General features: G+C 34.9%; 3 protein-coding genes across 3 annotated transcripts; 1 reads left to right on the top strand and 2 right to left on the bottom strand.

The window, feature by feature from the left end:
* Positions 1 to 432: 432 nt before the first annotated feature.
* LOC111877963 (uncharacterized) lies at positions 433 to 1,092 on the bottom strand. Its single transcript, XM_023874463.1, has one exon. It carries the CDS (start codon positions 1,090 to 1,092, stop codon positions 433 to 435), a length of 660 nt encoding a protein of 219 aa, XP_023730231.1.
* A 5,212-nt stretch (positions 1,093 to 6,304) lies between these two features.
* LOC111877964 (uncharacterized) lies at positions 6,305 to 10,566 on the bottom strand. Its single transcript, XM_042902090.1, has 6 exons — positions 10,434 to 10,566; positions 9,598 to 10,095; positions 9,001 to 9,144; positions 7,913 to 8,394; positions 6,987 to 6,992; positions 6,305 to 6,925 (listed from the first exon to the last, which is right to left on the bottom strand). Exons 1-6 carry the CDS (start codon positions 10,564 to 10,566, stop codon positions 6,305 to 6,307), a joined length of 1,884 nt encoding a protein of 627 aa, XP_042758024.1.
* An 11,033-nt stretch (positions 10,567 to 21,599) lies between these two features.
* Positions 21,600 to 26,278, top strand: LOC111878005 (shaggy-related protein kinase kappa). Its single transcript, XM_023874512.3, has 13 exons — positions 21,600 to 21,911; positions 22,734 to 22,999; positions 23,213 to 23,305; positions 23,408 to 23,467; positions 23,665 to 23,937; positions 24,666 to 24,740; positions 24,852 to 24,908; positions 24,981 to 25,121; positions 25,187 to 25,237; positions 25,317 to 25,412; positions 25,507 to 25,590; positions 25,688 to 25,790; positions 26,075 to 26,278. The coding sequence occupies exons 2-13, from the start codon at positions 22,844 to 22,846 to the stop codon at positions 26,164 to 26,166; spliced, it is 1,281 nt and encodes a 426-aa protein (XP_023730280.1). The 5' UTR covers positions 21,600 to 21,911; positions 22,734 to 22,843; the 3' UTR covers positions 26,167 to 26,278.

Genomic DNA, 26,278 nt, shown 5'->3' with positions numbered 1-26,278 from the left:
AAAGATGTGGTGTAAGAAATGCAGATGACTTGGACACATTAGCTACAAGTGAGCATAAGAAAAATAATTACCATCAGATGTCATTGCTTCTTGAAGAATAGAAGAATTTGCTTGACTGGATGATGGTATATTATGTTGTGAAAGTAACTGAAAAAGTTGATTGTACTGTTCTTGAGAAATTGCAGAAAAAGCATCAGAAGTTTCAATTTGAACAACATACTTTGGCTCATCTTTCTTTGTCTTCGTGAACTTGAAATTGGATGGAAAACCAATTAATCGATAACATTGAGATTTGGAGTGCCATGTCTTCTTACAATGAGTGCAAACTAACGATTTCTTTGAGAAATTAGAAGAAGAATCGTGTGAAACATTCATTGCAATTGTCTCATGATTGATGTTAATAGGAATAGTGATTTCTCTTTGTCGTTCTTCTTAAACAATCATAGAATAAGCAGTTGAAATATTTGGCAGAGGTTTCATCATTAGAATTTGACCACGAAGAACTTTATAAGTATCATTCAATCCCATGAGTAATTGAATCAATCGTTGTTCATCAAGGTATTTAGCAATACCTGTAGCAGTAGCGCGTGTACATGCAGCAATGTTTTGAACAAGACGAAGTTCATCCCAGATTTTACTCAATTTGGTGAAGTTAGTTGAAAAATCGTCGGATACTTGAGACAAAGAGTAAAGTTGTTGTTGAATTTGATAGATTTGAGCGCCATCTGCTTGTTCATATCGGTGATTAAGTTCTTTCCTGATGTCATAAGCAGTTGGGAGAAAAATAAGACTATCAGCAATATTATGATGTAATGAATTGAGTATCCAACTGATAACCATGGAGTTTACTCTCGACCAATTTACGAATAATGGAGAATTATCAGGAGGCTTCAATGTCGTGCCATCAACAAATGTAATTTTGTTTTTGGCAGATAAGGCAATCGTCATGGAACATTTCCAGGCAGAAAATCCAACACCATTGAAAACATTAGAAACAAGAGCATTACTTGGATTATCGGAAGAACCAAGATAGAATGGATTCGAAATATCAATAACATGAGATTGAGATGAGGAATTAATAGATTGAGACATTTCTTTTGAAATTGAATTGAACAAATCAATGAAAAAGAAAGAAATTGAAGAAGAATAGAGTGAATGTGGAAGATCGAATCACCAAACTGATACCATGTTACAACTAAGATTGAAGAGAGGAATTTGAGAAAGAAACTCTTCGATATTCTTCATTTCTCATTACTGAATTGAATCAATACAAAGCATAATTTCTAATATGTACAGTCTATCAAACTAACTGAACAAATAACTGAAATTACATAAATGCCCTTCTTCTAACTAACTGTATAACTAATTCTAACTAATCAATTAGTTAACAATAACACATGACTGTTTAAAATTGTAAATGACAAAGTTAGAACATGTTGAATACTTAAATAAACAACACATATGACTAAGTGATCATTTTACCCTTACAGTAAGACTTGTTCATACAGAGATATCACACAAGTTAATGGGTTTGAACACAATTGAGTATCATGTTTTGGCATGGAAAAAGACGTTCCGATAATATACTTGGAGAAATCCTGTAGAACTTAATTTTTTGTTTATGCGATTCTAAAATGTTATATATATATATATATATATATATATATATATATATATATATATATATGTAGGGTTTAGTATTTGAATTTAATCTAGAATGTCACAGGGAGATCTATTTATAATGGAATAAATTCACATATGACTGCTTGTGGGCCAGGGTCTACAAACCTAATAGGTCACCATCTGGTCCAACCTCTAGTCGGCCTTCAAGTCAGGATTCTGATGAAGAAACTAACAAATTGCCCTGGTAGCGGCAACAAGGCCAAAAGGGAAATCAAACTCCACAATTTGACATTATGATCATGGATTATTTAAAAACTAATTACATGTAAATTGAAGCAACCAATTTAAATGTGTTTATGCCTCAAAATAGGAATGAAACAAAGATAACATACTTGATTTGATGAATCTCAAGATAAAGATAATAATTGTTCATTTTTTTAGTGCATTCGGAGCCGGACCAAGAGTACATTGAGTTATCTTGTAACTCGGAACAATCAATAATTATCTTTACATCAACATCTACATAATGTTATGTGCTCACTTAACATGAGAAAATTGTTAGTCTATATATTATTAGCCCGCTTGTTGATTCGTTATCCGATTGATTGCTTCCGCTGGTTTGTTACTCCTTTCATTCTCAGATTCTTATACTGTCTTTGTGGTTATTTATTCATTGTCAACATGGACGGAAAGGATGATTCCCTTCAGTCAATTAGTACTCGTTTGGATGGAAAGAATTATACTTATTGGAGTTACGTTATGAAGAACTTCCTTCGTGGGAAGAATATGTGGGGCTATGTCACCGGGACAAAAGCAATCAAACTGAGAATTATGATTTGTTGCTTGATGCATGGGAGACTGATAACTCCAAGGTCATTACTTGGATCAATAACTTTGTTACCCAGTCTATTGGTATGCAGTTGGCAAAATTTGACACAACAAAAGAAGTTTGGAATCACTTGGAGAGACCGTATACTCAGTCCAACTTTGCTAAACAATATCAGTTGGAATATGATATTCGTGCCCTTCAACAGAATGACCAGAGTATTCAAGATTTCTATGCTGCTATGTCTGATCTGTGGCATCAATTGGCTCTTACTGAATCTAAAGAGTTAAAAGATTTCCAGCCTTACATTGCTAGGAGGGAAGAACAACGCTTGGTCCAGTTCTTGATGGCCTTGCGTTCTGATTTTGAAGGCCTACGTGGAACCATTCTTCATCGCTCTCCTCTTCCCTCAGTGGATTCTGTTGTCCATGAGTTAATTGCAGAAGAGACCCGTATCAAGTCTCATGAGGATAAAGGTTTTAAAACAACCTCTATTCCTACTCCCGCTCCTGTTGTGCTTGCTGTTTCCTCCAACCAGTCTCGACAAACTTCAAGGGTTGCTCATGATGAGTGTGCATTCTGCAAACAAAAAAATCATTGGAAAGCTCAGTGTCCATTGTTAGTCAACAAGGGTAAATCTGGTCAACCTCAGTCAGGGCAACAAAATAGGTCTGGTCAATAGAAGTTTCAGCCACGTTCCTCTAGTACTCGTCCATAGACCTCTCGTCCTCCGCAGTTTGCTGCTGCTGTACCACCAGTTGACACAGAATCTGTTGGAAACATGCCACCATCAACATTGGATCCCAAAGTGTTTGAGAGTTTCAGACAATATTTGGCCTCTAATCCCACTGTCATGTCTGCATCTATGGCTCAGTCTGGCCCTTCTTCATCTGATACATCAGGTATTCCCTCATCTTTGTGGATTTTAGATTCTGGTGCAACTCATCATATGACTCCTCATTTGTCATCATTTGTTTCTTTGTCTCAAGTGTCATCTATTTCTGCTAAGTCTGCTAGTGATACATCTATGCTAGTTAAGGGTGTTGGGTCTGTCTCTATTTCTCATATCACTCTTCCTGATGTTTATTACATTCCCAAACTTACTTTGAATCTTGCCTCAGTTAGTCAGTTATGTAAGTCTGGTAACTGGGTGTTCTTTTCTGATTCTGTCTGTATTATACAGGATCACCACACCCAGAAGGTGATTGGGATCGGCCGTGAGAATTATATGTCTTGGAGGTCCTCAAAGTATCTGCTGTTGCTGCTTCCAGCATTGATCTATCTTCTTTTCATTCGAGTCCTTTGTCATCTGAGTTTTATCTTTGGCATTCTCGTTTGGGACATGTGTCTGTATCACGTTTGAATTTTTTAGCATCTAGTGGTGTTTTGGGTCATTTAAACTCTTGTGATATTTCTAATTGTAGCGGTTGTAAACTGGCAAAATTCTCTACTTTACCCTTCAATAAAAGTATGTCTTGTTCTACTACTCCTTTTGACATTATTTATTCTGATTTGTGGGGTCCTGCACCAATATCCACAAAGGGTGGGTCAACCTATTATGTATCTTTTATAGATGATTATACTCGATATACATGGGTTTATCTTATGAAATGCAGATCTGATTTCTTTGATATTTACAACAATTTTAGAGCTCTTGTTAAAACTCAACATTCGGCTGTGATTAAGTGCTTCAGGTGTGAATTAGGGGGTGAATATACCTCTAATGATTTCACTCAGTTACTTGCTTCTGATGGTACCGTACACATGTCTTCGTGTACTGACACACCTTAGCAAAATGGTGTTGCAGAACGAAAACATCGTCATAGTGTTGAGACTGCCCGCTCATTGCTTCTGTCTGCACAGGTCCCTAGTGCCTTTTGGGGAGAAGCAATCCTAACTGCTGTGTATGTGATTAATCGTATCCCTACCTCATTGAACTCAGGAATGTCTCCTTTTGAGAAGTTGTATGGTCATCTACCAGACTACTCTTCCTTACGAGTTTTTGGATGTACTTGTTTTGTTTTTCGTCCTCATCTTGAAAGGAACAAGTTGGGGCCGAAATCTGCTATTTGTGTATTTTTGGGGTATGGTATTGGACAGAAGGGATACCGTTGCTATGATCCTGTGAGTCAAAAGTTATATGATTCTCGGCATGTTACTTTTTTGGAACATATTCCTTTCTACTCAAATGGATGTCAAGAATGCCTTTTTGAATGGTAACCTCCATGAAGAGGTTTATATGACTCCTCCCCCAAGTATTCAACACCGTCCAGATGAGGTTTGTCGGCTTCGCAAAGCTTTGTATGGGCTCAAGCAAGCCCCTCGTGCTTGGTTTGAGAAATTCTCTATTGTGATTACCTCTCTTGGATTTGTCCAGAGTAATCACGATTCTGCTCTGTTTGTTAGATGCTCGAGTGCGGGACGGATTCTTCTGTCCTTATATGTGGATGACATGATTATTACAGGTGATGACCATGGTGGTATTGAGTCTTTGAAGCATGATCTTGCTCATCGATTTGCTATGAAGGATTTGGTCTTGCTTCGTTATTTCTTGGGTATTGAGGTTGCTCAGTCTAAGAAAGGGTACCTTCTTTCTCAGACTAAATATATATCTGACTTGTTTACACGTGCGGTCCTCTCTGAAAATCAGATTGTTGATACTCCTCTTGAAACCAATGCACGATATTCTCCTACTGATGGTATTCCTTTGTCTGATTGAAATCTTTATCGCACTATTGTGGGAAGTTTGGTTTATCTCACAGTTACTTGTCCAGATATTGCTCATGTTGTTCATGTTGTCAGTCAGTTTGTTACTGCTCCTACCTCTGTTCATTGGGGAGCTGTTCTTCGTATTCTGAGATATCTTCGTGGCACTCAGTTTCAGACTCTCTTGTTTCCCTCGACGTCTTCTCTTGAGTTACGTGCCTATAGTGATGCTGATTGGGATGGTGATCGTCATGATCGTAAGTCCACCACTGGATTTTGTGTATTTCTTGGAGAGTCTCTCATTTCATGGAAGAGCAAGAAACAGGATGTTGTCTCTAGATCTTCTACAGAGGCTGAATATCGTGCTATGACTGTAACTACATGTGAGATTATCTGGTTACGGTGGCTGCTTGCGGATATGGGAGTTTACATTTCTTCATCTACTCCCTTGCATTGTGATAACAAAAGTGGGATACAAATTGCAAAGAATTCTGTTTTTCATGAGCGGACGAAGCAAATTGAGATTGATTGTCACTTTACCCGTCATCACCCTGCAGCTCGGGACCATTTCGCTTCCATTTGTTTCATCAACATTGAAACTTGCAGATATTTTTACGAAGGCTTTATCGGCTTCTCGATTTCGGTTCTTATGTGACAAACTCTCAATGCTAATTGTTGCGGCATTGTGAGTTTGAGGGGGGATGTTAGTCTATATATTATTAGCCCGCTTGTTTATGGGCCCTTTAGTCTTTAGCCCATTAGGGTTTCTGTCTAGCTAGTATTTATATCCGCTTTATTCTTTGTAGTCTTTATGCTTTTTTTTGAGAACTCTTGTAATAGCTCTTTATCATAATCATATGACAACATTTACAAAATTTTGTTGACTAATGCATGAAGATCAACCACAATCTCACAAAATTGAGGAACCTTTCAGTTTAGTTACCAAAAATGTACATAAAAAATAGTAATGAAAACAAGCATTTGTTAAATGTTGTTCACGCTGTAACCGTGGATGGTGGTACTTGATCATGTTTTATGCTAATATAATATAATTGGCTTCAAACGGAAAACATAATCATGCATGTGCATTATCAATCACCATCAATAATTTATTAAAGTACATATCGTAAACAAACATTACAATGACTTTTATTGGTAAAGCATACGTTTCTTGGGATAAAAGAGAGCTCTCGACCGATATGTTGAGTAGAAGATATCCTTCAAAAAAGTAAATTGTATGAGGGCAAATAGAACGATTAGCTCAGCAACAAAAACAGCGACCATGATTGGTATCCATTTCAAATTCTTATTGTAATAAAGTACGAAGAAGCTCGCACTAAATGCAATCATCATGGTCACGATAGAGGTGTAGAGTGTTGCAAGACCAATCATCAATTTTTTGGGTAGTGCTTCCAAGAAATCACGTTCAGCGTAACGACTTGTGAACATAGATAGCAACATGAGGATCGAGGCTGAAGAGAATATTAATGAAAGGGCATCTGCGATCAGAAAAATAAGGAATGCTGGTTTGTGGAGCAACATTGGAATACCAGTGTTTTGGTCATATCCACCCGGAGCTGTAAAAGAAGCTGTAAATACCATTGTTGCTATAATTGTCGCACCCACCAAACATTGTGGAGCTGTTTCCTTTATCCACTTCTCACTTTCGGCAAGTAGCTTATCATGGTTCTTTGTAAATATTTCATATGGTGTTTCACCAACTCTGTTCTTCTTTGCTCTATAAGCAGGAGGGATCATAAGTTCTACTTCCTGCAACACACATATATAGATATATATTCAGTCATGGTTATTACCATGTCAAAAACATTACCTTTGTCTGTAGTTTATAAATTCAAAACTTAGATATGATATATTCTGGAAAATCCATGTCGCTTGATGAACATATCAGAAGCTAGCAACTTTTTTTTTTAAACGGAAAATTTTATTATTCTTACTCTACTCCTAATATCACCTATGTCCCAAGTGGGACTTGAATCCTGGATCTCATGAACACACCATACTGCTAGGCCAAAGGCCTTTTGGTAGAAGAAGCTAGTGACTAGCAGCTGGTGCTATTTAGGCATATATAATATATTGCATATGTTAAACACTAGGTGTGAGACCCGTGTATTACACTGGTTAATTTAAAAAAAATTAAACATTAAAGTGTAAATTTTTAATATTTTTTATTGTACAACTTTAAAATAAGAACGGAAGAAATATATTTATTGCAATTTAATATTATATATATGATATTTAATATTTTACATATATAGTATATGACTTTAATTTTAAAAATTGAAACAAACAAAAATTGACAAGTGGATAATATTTCTTTCAAAAATACCACAAAATGACAAGTATCAAAACTCATGAGAGAATGACATGTGGCAAAAAAAACCTTTATTTATTAAGGAAGATGCTACTTTAACCTGAAATTTTGTATAGGTTTTGAGTGGGGTGGGGGGTTCAAACTCGCCTTATGGCTTATACAAGTGCGATTCCACACCACCAAACTTGTATATTAGATCACAATTTGATCCTCTTAGGCAATAAAATAAATTCCAATTACAAAAAATAACAGGTGAGACTCAAATCACCAACATCCTCTTTAGTATCAACTTAAATAGTTGTTCATTGATGACATATGTATTGGATTATTAGATTGCAAAATAGTGGTTATAGTGTATGTATATATAAAAAGGCTGATATGAAGAAAGAATGATTATTGATCATAAGCTTGAAAGAAAGGTGGACCTTGAACCATAATATCTCCCGTTGCATTTGTAGAGCAACTCCTGGTACATTCTGATATACTTTTGGATGTGCAATCTTCGCAACTATATGCAACATATTATTGCCATTTTTGTCTTCAATACTGGTTATTAACTCTTTCATTGAGCCAATCTCATATAACAAATTATATATAGCTTCGTGGCGATATTTGACAGCTATGTGAAATATACTTAACCCTTCATCATCTACCATCCACATTAGATCTGGATATGACAGAAGAAGCTCGATTAGAAATCCTATATTACCCATTTTTGCAGCAATAAAGGGTACTCTGGATGGGTATGTTATCTTCTTATGGTGTTCCTCTTCAATTTCCACAGGTGGCCCTAGGAGTATTTCATCAATCTCGTCATTAGGTAGTATGGCAATCTTATTCCAAATTGTTCTTAATAATTGCAACGACTCACTTTCCCTTTGTGCAGGACCTACCCTCCCATGGAATACTGCAAAAACATAAAACAACATCCACTTAGATCATCATACCAGATACCTTGAGGATCTCAAAATATGAATTTTCATTATTATGAAGGAAAACTTTGGATACAACATGTAGTCCTAAGGCTATGCCCATGATGCTCTACGTAAACACCAAAGCAAGTTTTGGAAGTGTAGAAGTGTAACCGTATGTCCTGACTTGCATATTGCTTGATGGTAAACACCAAATATCGCATTTTGTTGCCAAATCTACGTGCAAAACTTTTTGCGTATAAATGTAAGATACACACCTGTAACCATTCTTAGATTCAAAATATTGTTTTTTTTCTCAATGCAGGTTGATCTGTGACATAAATGTATCCTGGAACCCATTTTTTATCATTCTTTTAATCCTTCAAGTTTGAGCATTTGTGTTCTGATCCAAGCTATTAGCCTAACTCCAAGAAATTGGCATGAAAAATGAATGCATAATATCACAAATCACAAGCATAAGAACATTTTGCATATGCCAAAAATGACCAATCATGCATCACACCAAAACAACCAGCTTAAAAGTGTACACACATCAAAAGAGGATTGAAACAGAGATATTAGACTAAGGAACTGATGCTTACTTGACTTTATGATTGTCGAGATAATATGTGGTTTCCTTTCTATGAATGCATCAGTCTTCTGAGCCAAAAGTAAGAGTACATCTCCGAGTATTCTCTTGTCAGTGGTGAATTGGGTGCATTTATTCAGTATTTCTACAGCAACATCTACAAAAGGTTATGTGGTCAATTAATTAGAAAAAACTAGTTGATTAGCCAATAAAAATTAAGCACGTAGTAGTTGTGAGGATATAGCCTAAAGATTTTGACAAGTAAAATCAGGGTGGGTTCAAATTTCACCAAATCAAATGAAAATGGAACGATTTGTGTCGAAAGTTTCACAGTTGCCGATCTTTTTAAAATTTAAATTCATACTTTCAATTCAATCAGATTCTTGTCATGAATGAAATCATTTTTTATGACTTCAGTTCAACTGAGACGATTCAGTTCTAAGGCTTGGAATCTAATTAGATAATAAGGTAGATTTTGAGGGTATATATGTGCTCAGGAACCCAAGCCAGTGACTGCCCATTTAGAGCTAGAAATGCAGAACACTTGCTAAAAGTGAAGGAAAATAAAGAAGCCATGTTAAAATAACAAAAGATTGTAACAAGTACTTGCCATAGATATCAGCTTCAACACATTTTAGGAGAACCCAACCCCGATGCTCATTTGTCCAAAAGTCGCTAGACATGTTATTGGAGTTAGCATGGAGATACCTCACCATGTAATCTCTTGCAAATAAAGCAGCCACATAGAGTGGCATCATTCCATGGTTACCGGGGATTTCCAGCAGTGCTCTGTTTTTACGCAACATCATTTTTGCTGTTCTGACATTTCCTGCAGTAACTGCTAAAATGAAGGCAGTATTGTAACTTTTATTTTGTAACTCAATATCTTTCTTTTCCATCATGTACAGTAGATTTTCCACAAACTCTTCCACAGCCATGGTCCCTCTTGCAGATGCTGCAATATGCAGTGGGGTATCAAAATTTTTGGTGATAGCAAACCGCACCATCTCTGGATTTTTCTGGAAGATAGCTTTAGCTGCTTTCCAGTCTCCTTTAATTGATGCTTCAAAAAGGGGAGCACCAAACTTGATGTAGTCTTCTCTACTTCCTTCAGTTTAAGCAATTTCAAAAGTTAATTTGTTTTACATCAGAACTAACCAGATTATGGTTTGACTTTTCAGGTGTAACCACCCCCAAAATTACTATTTACATATTATCTATGAGGATGAGGATTGATTGACATTCATCAGCATCTTTTAAAAGTTTCAATGCGAATCCCCTTTCCATCCACCGAGGAATTAAACATTAATCAATCATGATATATAAACATAATCCGGCAATTAAAGATGCATTAATCTCGCAATTAAAACATAATCTGACCAACAAAGCACGCATCAAATCTTATGTTGTAAAGTTTTCCTGGTAAAATTCCAAATTAGAAATTACCTTCAAATAGCTGTCCACAAGGTAGGTTCAGTGGCAGTGGCGGTGGTGGACCAATTGGAACCATGATTTGGTTCTGTTGCTGCTGCAGCTGGTTTAAGGTGTTCAGTGATCGTGGTGAAGGTGCAGTGTTCATCTCTCAGGCTGCTTACTTCCCTGTGCACCGAGAATATCATTAATTATCAACTCAAATACAATTACCAAACGTAAAGTTTAAAGTTAGTGGATGATTTATTTGAATATACCTCCAACTGATACAACAATTACCAAACGTAAAGTTTAAAGTTAGTGGATGATTTATTTGAATATACCTCCAACTGATACAAAAAAGTTAGTCTCTTTAGTCTGTATGAATCGATTGTTTAATGAAGGTTGGACAATAAATTTATAATGCGGAGTCCCCTGCTGAAGTCAACGGCAATAAAAGTCGTTTTTTATTAAGTTCCGGAAAATGCGTTATATGCACGTTAAAAAGGATGAGAAACTTGGTATACAATAAACTCCAGGAGGGGAGGGGTGTAATATATACTTTCTATTATTTTCTTATTAGTTAGTAGTTACAAATTATTTGTTATGAAAATAAATAACATGGGAACGACTCAGGAGCCGGTATTTATGATTTTATAATGACCTCAATAAAATTATATGGTAGTCGCATCTGTAATTTTGTAATTCAATACTTATTTAACTATTTATCAAGTTGTTTTAACATCAGTTATTTATAATTTTAAGAGATATCGTCACTACATTTCCATTAGAAATAGTGTTGCTAATGCCACATCATCTTTCTACATGTTCACTACCACATTATTTTGGAAATGATTATCACTCCATATTGTTTATCTTTTTATTTTTTATTTTTTTCTTGACATTGGATTAAATAAAACACACAATTACTAAACATAAAAAAAATATCTACATCTTCTAATAAATGAAACCTAAAAATGATACGTGTTAGCTTTTTAAAATATCTTTTTGACATGTGACATTTTTCTATGATTTTTATTATTTTCTTTTTTTGGTAACAAATCAAATTCAATTAAAATTTTGAAAATACAAAATCATATATTAATAACATTATTATGTTTATTTTGCTTAACAAATTAATTTATAATTATTTACAATCGACAGTTGTTTTTATTTTTATTTTTTGACATTTATTATTTTTTATCTATATAAAAATTTTAAATATACCAACGGTGGTTTCCACGGGTTATAACCTAATTTTTACTAATAAAAAAGTACATTAAATTAAATAAAAAACATAATTTTAAACTTAAAGAAACCTTTTACTAAATAAAAAAAATACATGAAACATTAAAACTTAGAAATTTAAATCTACATTAGAAATTGAAAATACATAATAGTTAAAGCTTACATTAATAATAAAAAAAACATTGAAATTAAACTAGCAAATAGAAAATACCACTCTTCATCGACGTTGTCATCGTTGTCGTTCTTGTCCTCATCGTCATTGGCCTCGTTCTCATCGTTCGCGCCCTCATCATCCTCCTCGACATTTTCATGTTTGAATTCTCTTCGACATATGTGCCCAGTCAAATCGGGACATAGATTGTGATGTGTTTCACTGTTTTGTATTTGTAACATCCTGAAATAAAGGTATGCATCGATGACCCTAACTTTTATTGCATTTGTCAAAACTAGTCTTATTTGAGAAAATGTGGCAATTGAGTACGCGGGGTGTATGCATGTGTATGCTCAGCATACTCATGTGCATTGCATGAACGTGGAGGCCACCCAGTACGTTGGGCGTACTAGGCTCAGAGTGTAAATCCTAATGCCTTGTGTGCCCCTATTTAAGGAACATGATAGCCTCGTTTCCAGCCTCCAACTTCCCTCAAACTGTAAATCTCGTTTCTATAGCTTGTGTGAGTACTTGTGGCTTATTGAGTGTTCTTGTGCAGTTCTTTTGTGAATGATGAGCCTTGAAAGAAGAAGTGTTGGTATCCAAGCTCTTGGATCTGAGTTTTTATGTGGTTGGTGCATCATCCAGATTTATCAAGCTCAAAGCTTTCTCATTGTTTTTATTAGTTCATGTTTTGGTCCACTTTTAGGGTTTTATGTCCCAAGCTTGAAGCTTTATGAGTTTGATGAACTCCAGAGCATAATATCTATCATTTTAGGTATTTCTAGACATTTAGATTCATAAAAATGAGATTTTGGTAGTCAAGATCTCTCCATGCATGAGATATGTGGACCTTTGTGAGTAAAGGACTAGAGGTTATGAGTTTTAGACTTGTCCAACCATGCTAAGGCTTAAAACACCAACTTTGTAAAGTAATAGGCTCTAGTTAACCCAGATTTGAGTTTGTAGCAATTGTCTTAACGGATTAAAACCAGGGGAATAAGAAAAGTGAGCATGGGACGTACGTCGTGCATACCCCCAGTTACACGTAGTGTAGCGCTGAGCACATCCCGATGCATGCATGACTAGTTATACGCCTAGCATACTCGTTGGGTGTTGACTTTTAGGGTTTTAGTCAAGTTGTGGACTTTGGAGGCCATGGAAGGGTAAAATGGTCTTTTACCCTTCTGAGGTTTAGTGGAGAAATTTAGTCTAACATCTTTGGGGGTTGTTATTATCAATTACTAATTAGAGGTATAGGTGACATATGTTAAGCGGAGTCTAGACTGGTAGTTCGGGTGCGGGATATACTTGCTTTACTTTACGAGGTGAGTCTTCTTACCATATTTCCCTGAATGGTAATTACTCTGCGACCGGACGGTCTTATTCGTGTTATTGACCGGAGGGTCTTATTTGCTTATACTGAGATATGTGTTATTATGCATTATGTCTTTCTAAATTATGTTGTTATATTATTCTGTGCATGTATTGAGTTATGACCCGAGGGTCCATACCAAGCAATGAGACTGAAAGGTCTTCACTGAGACACATGATCGGAGGGTCCATACAGAGTCGTGAGATCGGAGGGTCTTCACTGAGACACATGACCGGAGGGTCCTTATCGATACATAGCCATGAAAGGCTAATTATTTATGTATGTGATATTTTGGGGAACTCACCAAGCTTCGTTCTTATAGTGTTGGTGAAAATGTGTTTCAGGTACATCTCAGGATCACGGGAATGCGCCGACATGATTGTACACACACCATCTTGATGATTGAGTTTATGTGGATTCTGGGATACTTTGATAATAACTTATTATGTTTTGTGTTTGGGAACAAAAAATGAAAATTTTGGTTGAAAATTTTATAATGTTACAAGTTGGTATGAGAGCCTTGGTTTGAGGGATTCCGAAAAAGAAATGATTTTCTAAATGTAACGACCTAATTTTTACAAAAAAAATTATTTTTAGTTAATCAAAACCAATCTCATAAACCATAAATCCCAAAAATATTTGTTTTCAAATCATCATTCATTACATATTTGTTTTCCTTTTTTAAAACATCAGAGGGTCCTAAACACTAAAAAGCGAGATAGAGTGCATCCCACATCATCACGCCTTGCCCTTGCCTTTGGGCTTAGAAGTACCTGAAACAAATCACCAACCTGTAAGCGAAATGTTAGTGAGTTTCCCAGAGCATACCGCACACATTCACATACACATATCCTGATAGCTAATAAAGCTATAATCATGCCACATAAACCATGCAATACGATTCAGCAAGAATGCCATAGGCTACCCCACATGGTCTTTACTTAGGACTGCCATGTGCTACCCCACATGGCCTTACATCCAATGTCATGGGCTACCCCACATGGTCTTTACCTAGGAATGCCATGGGCTACCCCATATGGTCTTATATACGATGCCACAGACTCCCCCTGGGGTCTTCCATACCAACATAATATCACATAACATATCAACTCATAAATGAATAACACACACATAACATGTTCACATAATGGGCCGGCCTTGGTGCCGTAGACCCATAGGTATGGTGAGAAGACTCACCTCCGTCCGATGAATACGAATATTGTCCTCCTAATAATCCGCAACCCCCCGAGCTGAATAATAAAAATAATAATATAATCAATGATAAGGCCTTAAATTACCCAAGGAAAGGCCCAACCTTCAAACTCTACCCCCAAGGCCCAATTACCCTTTTCTTGCAAATGGGCCCCAAAGTCCAAGTCCAATATCCTTAATGGGCACCTTGGCCCAATAAGGCCAAACTGATAAGTCCATGACCCAAACAGATGAAAAGGCCTCTAATTCATAGAATCCAATCAAGCCCAACAACCAAATGAGGCCCAAAGGCCCAAAACAGCTTAGGGCCCAACTGAGCTGCGTACGCCTAACATACCACCCTGGTACGCGCAACGTACTGAAGGTTTAGGGACTACGCACAACGTACAACCACTTACGCCCAACATACAACCATTTTAAGCACTCTTTCCGTTAAGTGCTTAATGCTCGAATCCTTCATGCCCAACAGCTAGATCTAAGTCTGAAAGGATGTCCTAAGGCATAAAGTTGGCAACGTTATGCCCTTGCATGTCTCATACACACCCAATTACTTCATTAAGACCTTTCCAAGGTCTTTTACCCATGCATGAGATCAAATCTCTCATCAAGCTTCCATTTTTATACTTCTAACTGACCAGGGGACCTCAGATCTGCCTTTCATATCAAATGGGGAAGACTTAGCTCAACAAAAGAGGTCCAAAGTTCATCAAAGGGACAAACCACCAATACCCTAGCTAGATCTAAAGATTAGAAAGGAAAGATGCAAGCTTTTTACCTCCAGAAGCTTTGCAAGATGATTTTGGTGCAGGATCTTGGAGCACCCACTTGATCCAAGCTTGTTTGACCACCCCTTCTTCTTGAAATGCACACAGAATTTTGGATGTTACAACTCTCCCCCACTTGAACTAGACTTCGCCCTCGAAGTCTGTGGCTGAAAACAGCTCGGGGTAATGCTCCCGCATCTCCTCCTGTGGCTCCTAAGTCCATTCGGAGCCCCTTTGGTGCTGCCATTGCACATTCACCAACTTTACTTCCTTGTTTCGAAGTCCCTTCGTCTTCCTGTCTAGAATGGCAACCGGCCTCTCGACATAATTCAGGCCCCCATCCACCTGAATATCATCCAATGATATAACCGCGGACTCGTCAAAAACACACTTCCAAAGTTGAGACACGAATAATAAATAAGGCCAAACCAAACATTCTCATGCTATAAGATCTTAATTATGTACAACTATGATCCATACACTAAGCAACTACAATAATTATGTCAATTTCATATAAGGAAAACCCTAAGCTATCAGGCAATTCTATCATGCAATCTTGAAGATCCCTATCATATCACTAGCATGCTATTTTAACATATCACAATATCAAATATTTGTATGGTATTTTGGGGTCTACTTACTGGCTCCAACTGATCGTACACTGTGCATCCTCATTTAGTATTTGAAAACAATTTGAAAATCATTTTGAAAATCCTTTCCTTAGTTTAAGATTGGATTCACACGAGTGTTCCTCCAATTCACTCAAACTAAGGCTATGATACCAACTTATAACATCCATAAAATTCATGAAAATTTAAAACTTTTTCAAACATCTAAAAACACCATTTAGTTATAAATTGTTTTCAAGACAGTTTCATATCAGAATATCCCAGAAATCAAAATCATAAAATGTGAGGAGGTGCATGATCAAGCCATTCGCCTTCCCGCGGTCATCCGAAGTACCTGAAACAAAATCCAAAATCGTAAGCCCGAAGCTTAGTGAGTTCCCCCAAAATACCGATACATAACAAATAGCACACATAATAACATCATGTAATGTGTCCATAACTCTTCAGACTGGATTAACCCCAAGCCTATAGTATGAATTTGGCTTGCCTTTCAGGCCCACATCTCACATCTGGCTTGCTCTCGAGCCTACAGCATAAGTCTGGCTTGCTCTCGAGCCTACAACTTATGATTGGCTTGCCCCTTCAGTCCTAAGACTGGAACATAACTGATCAGCCCTCAATACGAGTCTGGCATGCTCCCCTGGCCCTCAGCTTGCATCTGGAATGCTTAAGAGTCTTCATTATGAGTCTAGCATGCTCTCCTAACCCTCAACTCATATCTGGCATACTCCAGGATTTGTTGACCACCGCACAGAGCAGTATAACCTCAACCCTACCCACACAACATGTCGACATGTAACAACTAAATGCACATACAGATAATCAGACAGTATCACAGGTAGTCCTCCAGATCTACCAGACTGACATAACAAACTAGCATGCATAACTAACTCATACTCAACATATCATCAACTACTAGAATATCAGATCCAATGGGTCGACCTTGGTGCCTTCGACACCTAAGTATAGTGAGGAAAACAAGTAGTGCTGAATCAAGAAGATCAAACCCTAACTTTAGGCTCCAAACTCAACTGCATGTAACCACCATATGACCGATTCCATTAGAATCCCAAATTACCAAAATACCCTCAGAAGTCAACTTGGTCAACCCTTGGTCAAAGTCAAAATCAACGGTCAAGGTCAACAGTCCATGTTGACCCAACTCGTCGAGTTCATCTACTGACTCGTCGAGTTACCTCAGAACTCAGAAACTGAAAACTCGAGTCAACTTGTCGAGTTACCTAAGCAACTCGTCGAGTTCTTCAGTGTCCAAAAAGACTGGGAAAACCCTAATCAACTCACCGAGTCATTTCACCCACTCTTCGAGTTCACTCAGAATCCAGAAGGCAGGTAAACCCTATCTAACTCGTCGAGTTGGCTATGCAACTCGTTAAGTTCCTTCATCCTTTTTCTCATTCATACGCTTTACGCGAAACCAAGGCTCCAAACTATAGATCTAGCCTCCTAGGGTGTAGTTACCACGTAAAGTTGCTAACTTTACGTACATGCAAGGCCTCAAGAGGCTAAAACACCCAAAACTAGTCTTAGGAAGAGGTTTAGGGCATGAAGAATGGCTAAAGCTTGCTAAAGTTGAGAACTTTATGTCCATGAGGGCCTTGAGGAGACCAGATCTAAACTCCTAACTTCAAAATGTGCTCAATATCAGAAATGCATCAAGAATAATCTAGAAATGACCCTAAACTCTTAAATGAAGAGATCTAACAAGAAAATTATCAAGATAATGACTTTTTACCTTCAAATGAATGGCAAAGTGAAGTAGGTGCTAGATCTACAAGCCCCTTCTCATTCCAAGCTTCTCAATCTTCAAGTATCTTCAAGAAATGCACCAAACACACACTCTTTAGCCTCACTCACACTCAAAATAGGGGTTAGCTCGATTAGGGTTTGTTTCTGGACGTGAAGGTGGTAAGGGAGGCTGGAGGGAGGACTCAAGGTCCTTTAAATAGGGTGCAAACCCTAAAAATTAGGGTTTTCAAGCACAACCTTAACTCGTCGAGTTGGGTCATCCAACTCGTCGAGTAGGTCCTAAAGTTCACGCAGCCTGATTAGTTTCTACACAACGAGTTGGGGCAGCCAACTCGTCGATTAGATCTAAAAATATGAATATAACAGTTTCAAATTTATACTTGGGAGTCAGGATGTTACAATTTTTGAGCACGTTACATACAAAATAATGGATTTTAGACCCTTTATGGAGCACTACAACGAACTCCTTCGCATAATTGGACAATTTAAACAACATAATATGCATATTGATAATCCATTTAATCATTTATATATCAAGAGATATAGAATCGTGTAAGGACTTTAAACACATTTTGAAGCACAAAAAGGAAGAGTTGTTAATTATACCACTTGGTAGCCACTTAAGGGTTGAGGAATCTTTACGGGTTCAATAAAATGGCAAAAGAAAAAGAAGATGTTGGTCCATCTTTCTGTTAACATGATCGAATGTGGGAAAAATCAGAATATTTCATATATAATAAGGCTGATAGTTAGGACATTGTATCATTGTTTTTTTTCAAACTCTGAAGAAGAATATTTCCTCCTGCCATGTATATGTAGGCCAGGTGGCGACATTAAATATTGGGTTCTTGTATGTGTAATTTTTTATCTTGTATATTCATAATAGTTATCATAGCATTTTAGTACAAAGATATTAATCAAAACATTCAAATAGTAACTTGTATACTTGTATGCATAATGTATGGAATCTATTTTTTAAAAGATACATATATATTTTTTATCAAAAAAAATTGCAAATTATAAAAAAGGAAGTGATTCGTACACAATAATTTTTATCCGTACACAACAATTCATACTTTATAGAGTTGTACTATACAATACTTTAATGCATAAATTGTTGTATATGGAAAAAAATTGTTGCGTACGAATCAGTTCCCTAAAAAAATTATATGAATAAAAAAATAAATAGTCTCTATTCTAATAAAAGAATAGTTTTATTCTCCTTTTGACATGTGTCACCCTATTAGGTCTCTTAATTAATGCATATTTTATTCTTCTTTTGCCATGTATCATCCTATTAAGATTCCTAATTAATGCATGTCACTTGTCAATCTATTAATTCTTCATTTCAAATTTCAAATTTTAAATTTTCCACTCTAATTACATTAAATTAATAACATTAGAATAAAAACTACAATAAAATTAATACAAATTATAAAGTGATGTAATTTTCATATATTTATTTAATTCGATGATTATAATTTTATATAATAAAAAAGCTCTTAATTAATAATTTATTTAAAATAATTGATTAATAATTTTGAATTTTTATACTATGAAAGTTTAATTAATTTTGTAACCGTGGTTCCCACAGGTTATAAACTAGTTCAGTAAATACATAAGTACATTTTCTTTTATCATTTTATAAATTTCTAAATTTGACAAAACTAAAGTGATCGTTTATTGTATATTGATATTCATGTGGTAGGGGAGGGGTGGGGTGGGAGATGGGGAGGAGGGACAAAGTGGGCAACTGCACAATGCTAATTTTTTTAATATATATCATATACTTTTGTTTAAAAATAAAAAACTCATAATAACGATTGGGACCATTTTTCTTACTTGTGATAGTAGGTGATGTTTATTTTTTCTGAGACAAAATGTCTGTAATCTGTGGACCATATTTGTAGACCTCTGTAGTAGAAGACTGGGATCAAATGTCTGCAGTTTGAAAGAAGAAAATTGTTTGTTTTTTTAATATTTGGTAGCTGCTAGAATAAACTAAAATCTAATTAAACTGATTTTAAAAAAAAAAATTAAAAGAGTTTTTCAATAATTTTTGACTTTATTATAAATAATTAACAAATATAGATCAACTTTTATATATTATTGTATAATAAGTGAAAATAAAATGATATGAATTAATGTATATATTTGATAAAGACCAACAAACTTTGGTCGCAAAATTACACTGAAACACTATAATTATGAATGAAATAATTAACACATAAATGGATGAAAATAAACTTTGATTCAAAATGAAAATTTTTATTTTACTTATTCAATTAAATCAATTAAAACTGGGCATAAATATTTTTCCAAAAAAATGAATGATACTACATTAAATAATATTTTATAAAATTCGGCACAAAAAATAAGACAATATTAGGATTTTTTTAATATCTATATAAACAACTCTAATGATCATTACTGTAATTAAATATTTATTTATAAATGTTTCACAAATATCATGGTTATGTCGTTGGACATTATTTCTTTAAGTATTGTAACTTTTTTTTTTTCTAATTGTTTATCGTAGATAAGGTTAGAATAAATCTAAGTTTAAAAAAAAACAAACAAACAAAAATATATGTTTTTTTAAGCTAGAAGATATCTAAAGATTTTTGAAGTCTCTAGTTCACATTTGCGGTAAGAAGAAGACGTTCATATCTTTTTAGTTCTGCAGTCTTAAAAAAACAAATAGTGAAACATAATGTATGTGCATGTGTGTACGACACAGACAAAAAAGACCAAAAAGATCTCGAGATAAAAAACATACAACACCTACACAAACTAATCAAAATATTTAAAAAAAAAACTTTAATTCAACCAAAGTTTTATAAGCGTTTTAAAAAAACATAAATTATTTTAGATAAACAATCCAAGCATCCCTTTAACTTGTCATACCCACCAATTTTAAAGATGAAAGCATGCAACTTTACTTTTGGAGATCTTGATTATTAACGAACCCGACACTGTGACTTAAAGGCCAATATTCATTTATGTTCCTAGAGTACGCAACACAAATTTGGGACAATATGCATTGCTTACATTGGATTTGCTTTTTTTTTTTCTTTTAATACAAATAATCAAATTTATTGTGATATTGATCGATTTAGTGAAATATTAACTTATACATGAGGTTTCATTCACACATAATATAGCATCGAATATGACATAACGATATGATTAATTTTTTTTATTACAAATATATTTTATCTTTTGCGTTTTGCTTTTTTCTATCTCAGACTTTCCAATATGAGCACGAGGCTTGTCGTGGTCGACGTGGCCACGACCAACGTTGTACACACTATCCCGACCCTCTGTTGTTGCTCGTTGTCGTGGAGGATTGTGGTCACAACATTTGACAATGTTCTTCTCTGTTTTTTTTCTCCTTCTCTGTCTTCTTTCTCCCTTTAACCATGATATTCTCTCGTGCACACCATCCCACTTGCAAGGGGGAGAATTGTAGTGGTGACGTGGAGGTGGAAAAATGTAATGGTTGTGAAGACCATTACAGATCGCCTCACAGATGAATTAACTATTTAGTTAAACTTATTACAACCAATGAAAATAATATGATTAATGCATTTATCATAATATAAGTATATTGATTTCTTTTGTTTAAATATGTATCACTATTTAAAAAATAATAATAATATAAGAAACAATGTGTTAGTTTTTCACTCTCGTTTGTTTAAATAACACGTAACGTTTCAATTAATATATAACGTACACGTACATATCAATTATTCAAAAACCAATAATATATAAGGTATCAACCAATGTAAAACATTTATTAAAAATTAATAATGTGTATTTCAAATGTGTACGAATACTGGTTGCATTTAATTGATTTTTAATTATTTTTATTAATATATATATAATGGTTTAACAAAATGATTGTATAATACTATTATTTAACGAGAAATCGAATATCCTTATTTAATACTAGTATAGACTATATAGAAAAACAATAAACTAAATTAAAAAATATGGTAATTTATGAGTTTATTATCCCGTTTATTTAATGAAAGAGTGAAATGAAAACAAAGATCTGACACCCTACTTGTCAGCAAACAAAGAAACGCAAAAGACTTTTATCATCTCTCAGTTGCAAGTTTGTGATAGTATCCCACACCCAAAAGATCAAAATTCCAAAAAACCCTCTCGCTATCTCTCAAGAAGACGCAGTAAACTGGTGGAGAGAGAAAACCCAATTACAGATAATGGTAAAATAAAGAAGAAAACCCCCCCAACACCCAAAACGATAAAGCAATCGGATCAAGAAACTGTCACTCGTCTATTTCAACCAACTACAGTGAAATGCACAAAATCTGCTCACAATTCTCTGCGAAATTCGTTACGGTGAGTGATTTAACTTTACTTTTTTAAACCGATTAGCTCCTAGATGATCAAAATCATCTCTGATCCACTACATAATGGGTTGAAGAATGATTGATCGTTTAAAATTCAGATTTATTATGCTTTTTTGTAGATTAATTTGGATTAGATTGTACTTGGATCTGACTGATGGTGAATTATACTATTTTTGTGGTTCGTATGCCATCAAGCTATTTCTGTCGAATAATTGATTTATGATTCCCTTTTAATGGGATGTTTGGATATAGTTTTGAGAGCGATTACATGAAACGACAATAATCAGTTCTGTATTTGGCATTTAGCCATCAAATAAACACTTTCATTACTTTGCCTAATTTTATTAACTATTTCAGGTTGATGTTATTTGCAACTCCAACTCCAAACCCAAGAACTCTCTCTTACGTAGCTGATTACTTTATTTTGATTCACTATTACATAATCACTTTCCAAAACCAATTCAAACTATTATAGGATTGGTTGGATTTGGAACAAGGACGGCCTGATTTTGTTATTATATTATCTACAATTCTCAAAAAGGAATAGAATAAGGGTTTTGAATATTTCCTTTCATTTGTTTATTTATGCTTGACTAATCTAGATTTGATGCATGCATCAGAAGTTTCTCTTGCTATTGTTAGGTGATAATAACATCTAGCTTACCATTTATGCTGCATTTGTAATCACATTCTTTACATGTGAATTTTGCATGCTTGTTTTCACCTGACACTCAAATACATTGTTTCAGTTACATCAAAGATTATGCGAGAAACATACTATTTAAATCTTTGGTTTGTTATATTTTGTCAGGAGCACATGTTTGTGAGTGGAATAATCTTGAGGGACACAAAAGTGTTTGTGAAGGGTAACAATTATTAGAAAGTTTTAGGCATCATTTGGCATAAGATAAGAACTAGAAGATGGCCTCTGCTAGCCTTGGACATGGGGGAGTTGGGAGTTCAAGAACAGTTAGTGGCTTTAATGAATCATCTAGTGCTGCAGTTGATCGATTGGGGAGGGGAATGCTTGAAATGCGTATTAGAGACAAAGTGGAACGTGATGATGACAAAGTCAGTGTAAGTACTTTCTCTAGGGATATTTTCTATGATGAGGGCATTTGCGTCTTTTGGGTGGGACAAATAATTCTACTTTTGTCCCATTTGATGTTAGTCTCAGTCCTATGCATGCCAAACACAGTACAAAGTTGTTTGTGTGTAACAAATAGGGTCTATAAATATAATTAGTGATTAGTTGAATTATTTTGTTGAAAATTGAATTTAATATTTCAGGATAGTGAACCAGTGATGATACATGGGGCGGGTACAGAAGCTGGACATGTGATAAGAACAACAACCGGAGGGCGTAATGGTCAACCTGAACAGGTGAGAAGTAATAAGTTTTAAACTTTTAATATTTACATGGATTCTCATGAAAATATGATATATATGCTAAAATATCTTCCTTTTTTTTTCTATTTATGACAGACTGTGAGCTACATAGCAGAGCATGTGATTGGGACTGGCTCTTTTGGTGTTGTTTTTCAAGTAAGTATGGCTCAGTTGTTTCCTTTTAACTAATACAGAAAGAACGAGTTAATAGAAATTGTCCCATTAAGTCCTAGCATTTTACAAATCTACCCTCATCTATTCTTTCCTTCCAACTTTCAACATCATTTATCAACATGGTGGTTGTTTAATTCAGTTTCTAATAAGTTGATGCATTTTTTGTAATATTGGTTCAGGCTAAATGCAGAGAGACAGGGGAAATTGTGGCAATTAAGAAAGTTCTTCAAGACAAACGTTACAAGAACAGAGAGCTGCAAATCATGCAAATGTTGGATCATCCAAATGTTGTGGCATTAAAGCATTCTTTCTTTTCAACCACTGAAAAAGAGGAGCTTTACCTCAATCTTGTTCTTGATTTTGTTCCTGAAACTGTTAGTCGAACTGCAAGGCATTACACTAGGATGAACCAACGAATGCCATTGATATATGTCAAATTGTATACCTATCAGGCATGTGCATGTGCTACCTCACTTTATGTTACAATTTTCGTCCCTGAGTATACTTTATTTTTGCAAATGTGGTCCCCATAAGTTTTCTTTTGCAATTTTGGTCCTTATTTGAGCTTTTTTGTAATGTTTTTGGCCATGTACCGAGTAAAATGACTACTTTTTGTCCCTTGGTGTTGTTTACTTTTTGCAATTTTGGTCCCAAAAATAGTCATATTATTTGAAACATGGACCAAAAAAGTTACATAAACCTCAAATAAGGACCGAAATTGCAAGCAAACTTTTTTAGACCAAGATTACAAAAACAAGTCAGCAGAACCAAAAATTTAATTTTTCTTTTTGTTATTAACTCTAAAATAAATTACAATATTAGTCCCTAAGTATCGCTGTTTTTTGCAAATTTGGTTCCAAGAAGTTTTCTCTTGCAGTTTTGGTCATTATCTGAGGTATTTGTAACGTATTGGTCTGTGTTCCACCTAAAATGACTATATTACCCTTTTTTGGTTTTTTTTAATATGCATGATTAAACCTTCGGGGACCCAAATTGCAAAAATCAGTGATACTCAGGGACCGTTTTTGTAATTTAATCTTATTTTTATTTTTCACTTAGACTGTTTCTCATTTATGGTAATATATGGGACATAATTATTTTCGGATTAAAGGTATAAACAGCAGGAGAATGTAGTTCCAATTTCAAAAAATCTGAATCTTTTCTATACTTTTTGGTGCAGATATGCAGGGCACTTGCATATATTCATAATTGTATTGGGATATGTCACCGTGACATCAAACCACAGAATTTACTTGTAAGATTAGTCTTGATCATTTATGCACTCAATTATAAAACTTTTTTTTTTTTTTAATTGTTATTATTATGTATTTATGTGGTTGTGTTAAATCTTATTTCTTACTTTTAGGTGAATCCACACACACATCAGCTGAAACTTTGCGACTTTGGAAGTGCTAAAGTTCTAGTAAGTCTAATCAACACTGCATAGTGGTTGAATATGTGATGTATTTTTTTAATTCTTTATTTTTTTTTTCAGGTGAAAGGAGAGCCGAATGTTTCATATATCTGTTCAAGATATTATCGTGCCCCAGAGCTGATATTTGGTGCCACTGAATATACAACAGCCATAGACATATGGTCAACAGGTTGTGTCATGGCTGAACTACTACTTGGACAGGTACTCTTCTACTTTTATTTTCAATTTTTTTTTATAATTTTTAAAAAATTTTATTTTGTTTGCAGCCTCTGTTTCCTGGAGAAAGTGGTGTTGATCAATTGGTTGAGATTATCAAGGTAAGTTTTCCTTTCATATATATAAAAAAATTACATTTTGTAGAACATAAAATATAAGTTTGTGTAATTGTTTATATAGGTTTTGGGAACACCTACAAGAGAGGAGATAAAGTGTATGAATCCAAACTACACTGAGTTCAGGTTTCCTCAAATTAAGCCTCATCCATGGCACAAGGTTAGTAAAACTTCAATTATACCAATGCTTTACATGGATCCTTAAAATTATTTCTTTATTTTGATATTTAACATTTTTCTTCTTCTTTTTTCAGGTTTTTCAAAAGCGATTACCTCCTGAAGCAGTGGATCTTGTTTGTAGGTTTTTTCAGTATTCACCCAATTTACGCTGCACTGCTGTGAGTTAAAATCTTATAAATGAAGCTTCAGTTGTGTATAGATGAATGAAGTGGTGATTGTTTTTTAATATTTTTATAAATTAACATTTTTTTGAAGTTGGAAGCATGTGTCCACCCCTTCTTTGATGAATTGCGGGACCCAGCTACCCGTCTTCCCAATAATCGTCCCCTTCCTCCACTCTTTAATTTTAAACCACAAGGTAAGTAAGAGTTACATTCATAACCTAATAATAGTTATAATAATGTAAATTGGTATTATTCTTTCTATTAAAGAATCTTGTAGACACAACTCAGTGAACATCATTATCATTATATTTATAATATAATGATGGTAATGGTAAATGAGTAACTTCTAACATTTGAAATCTTTCTAAAGAAGCAAATGTCGCTTCAATTATGTGAAGTTTCCAAAAAAAGAAAATGTTACAAGTTGAGATATGATTTTTTTTGTAAGGGTCTGAATGAATGTGTTTTTGTGTTGCAGAGCTTGCTGGCGTTCCAAGAGAGACTGTTCACAGGCTTATCCCAGAGCATGCTCGGAAACAAAACTTGTTCATGGCTTTAAACATTCAGTGAATTTGGACTATTTTAGTGTCTGCACCAATATGTTACTTGCTTCTTATTACTTGTATGTTATTGTTACATATGAGCTTGTTGTTATGATATGAGGCTGAGTTGGGTATAGAAA

The sequence above is a fragment of the Lactuca sativa genome, chromosome 5 (genome assembly GCF_002870075.4).
Source record: "Lactuca sativa cultivar Salinas chromosome 5, Lsat_Salinas_v11, whole genome shotgun sequence".
In the NCBI taxonomy this organism is placed as follows: Eukaryota; Viridiplantae; Streptophyta; class Magnoliopsida; order Asterales; family Asteraceae; genus Lactuca; species Lactuca sativa.
This window is presented reverse-complemented; position numbering and strand designations above follow the sequence as displayed.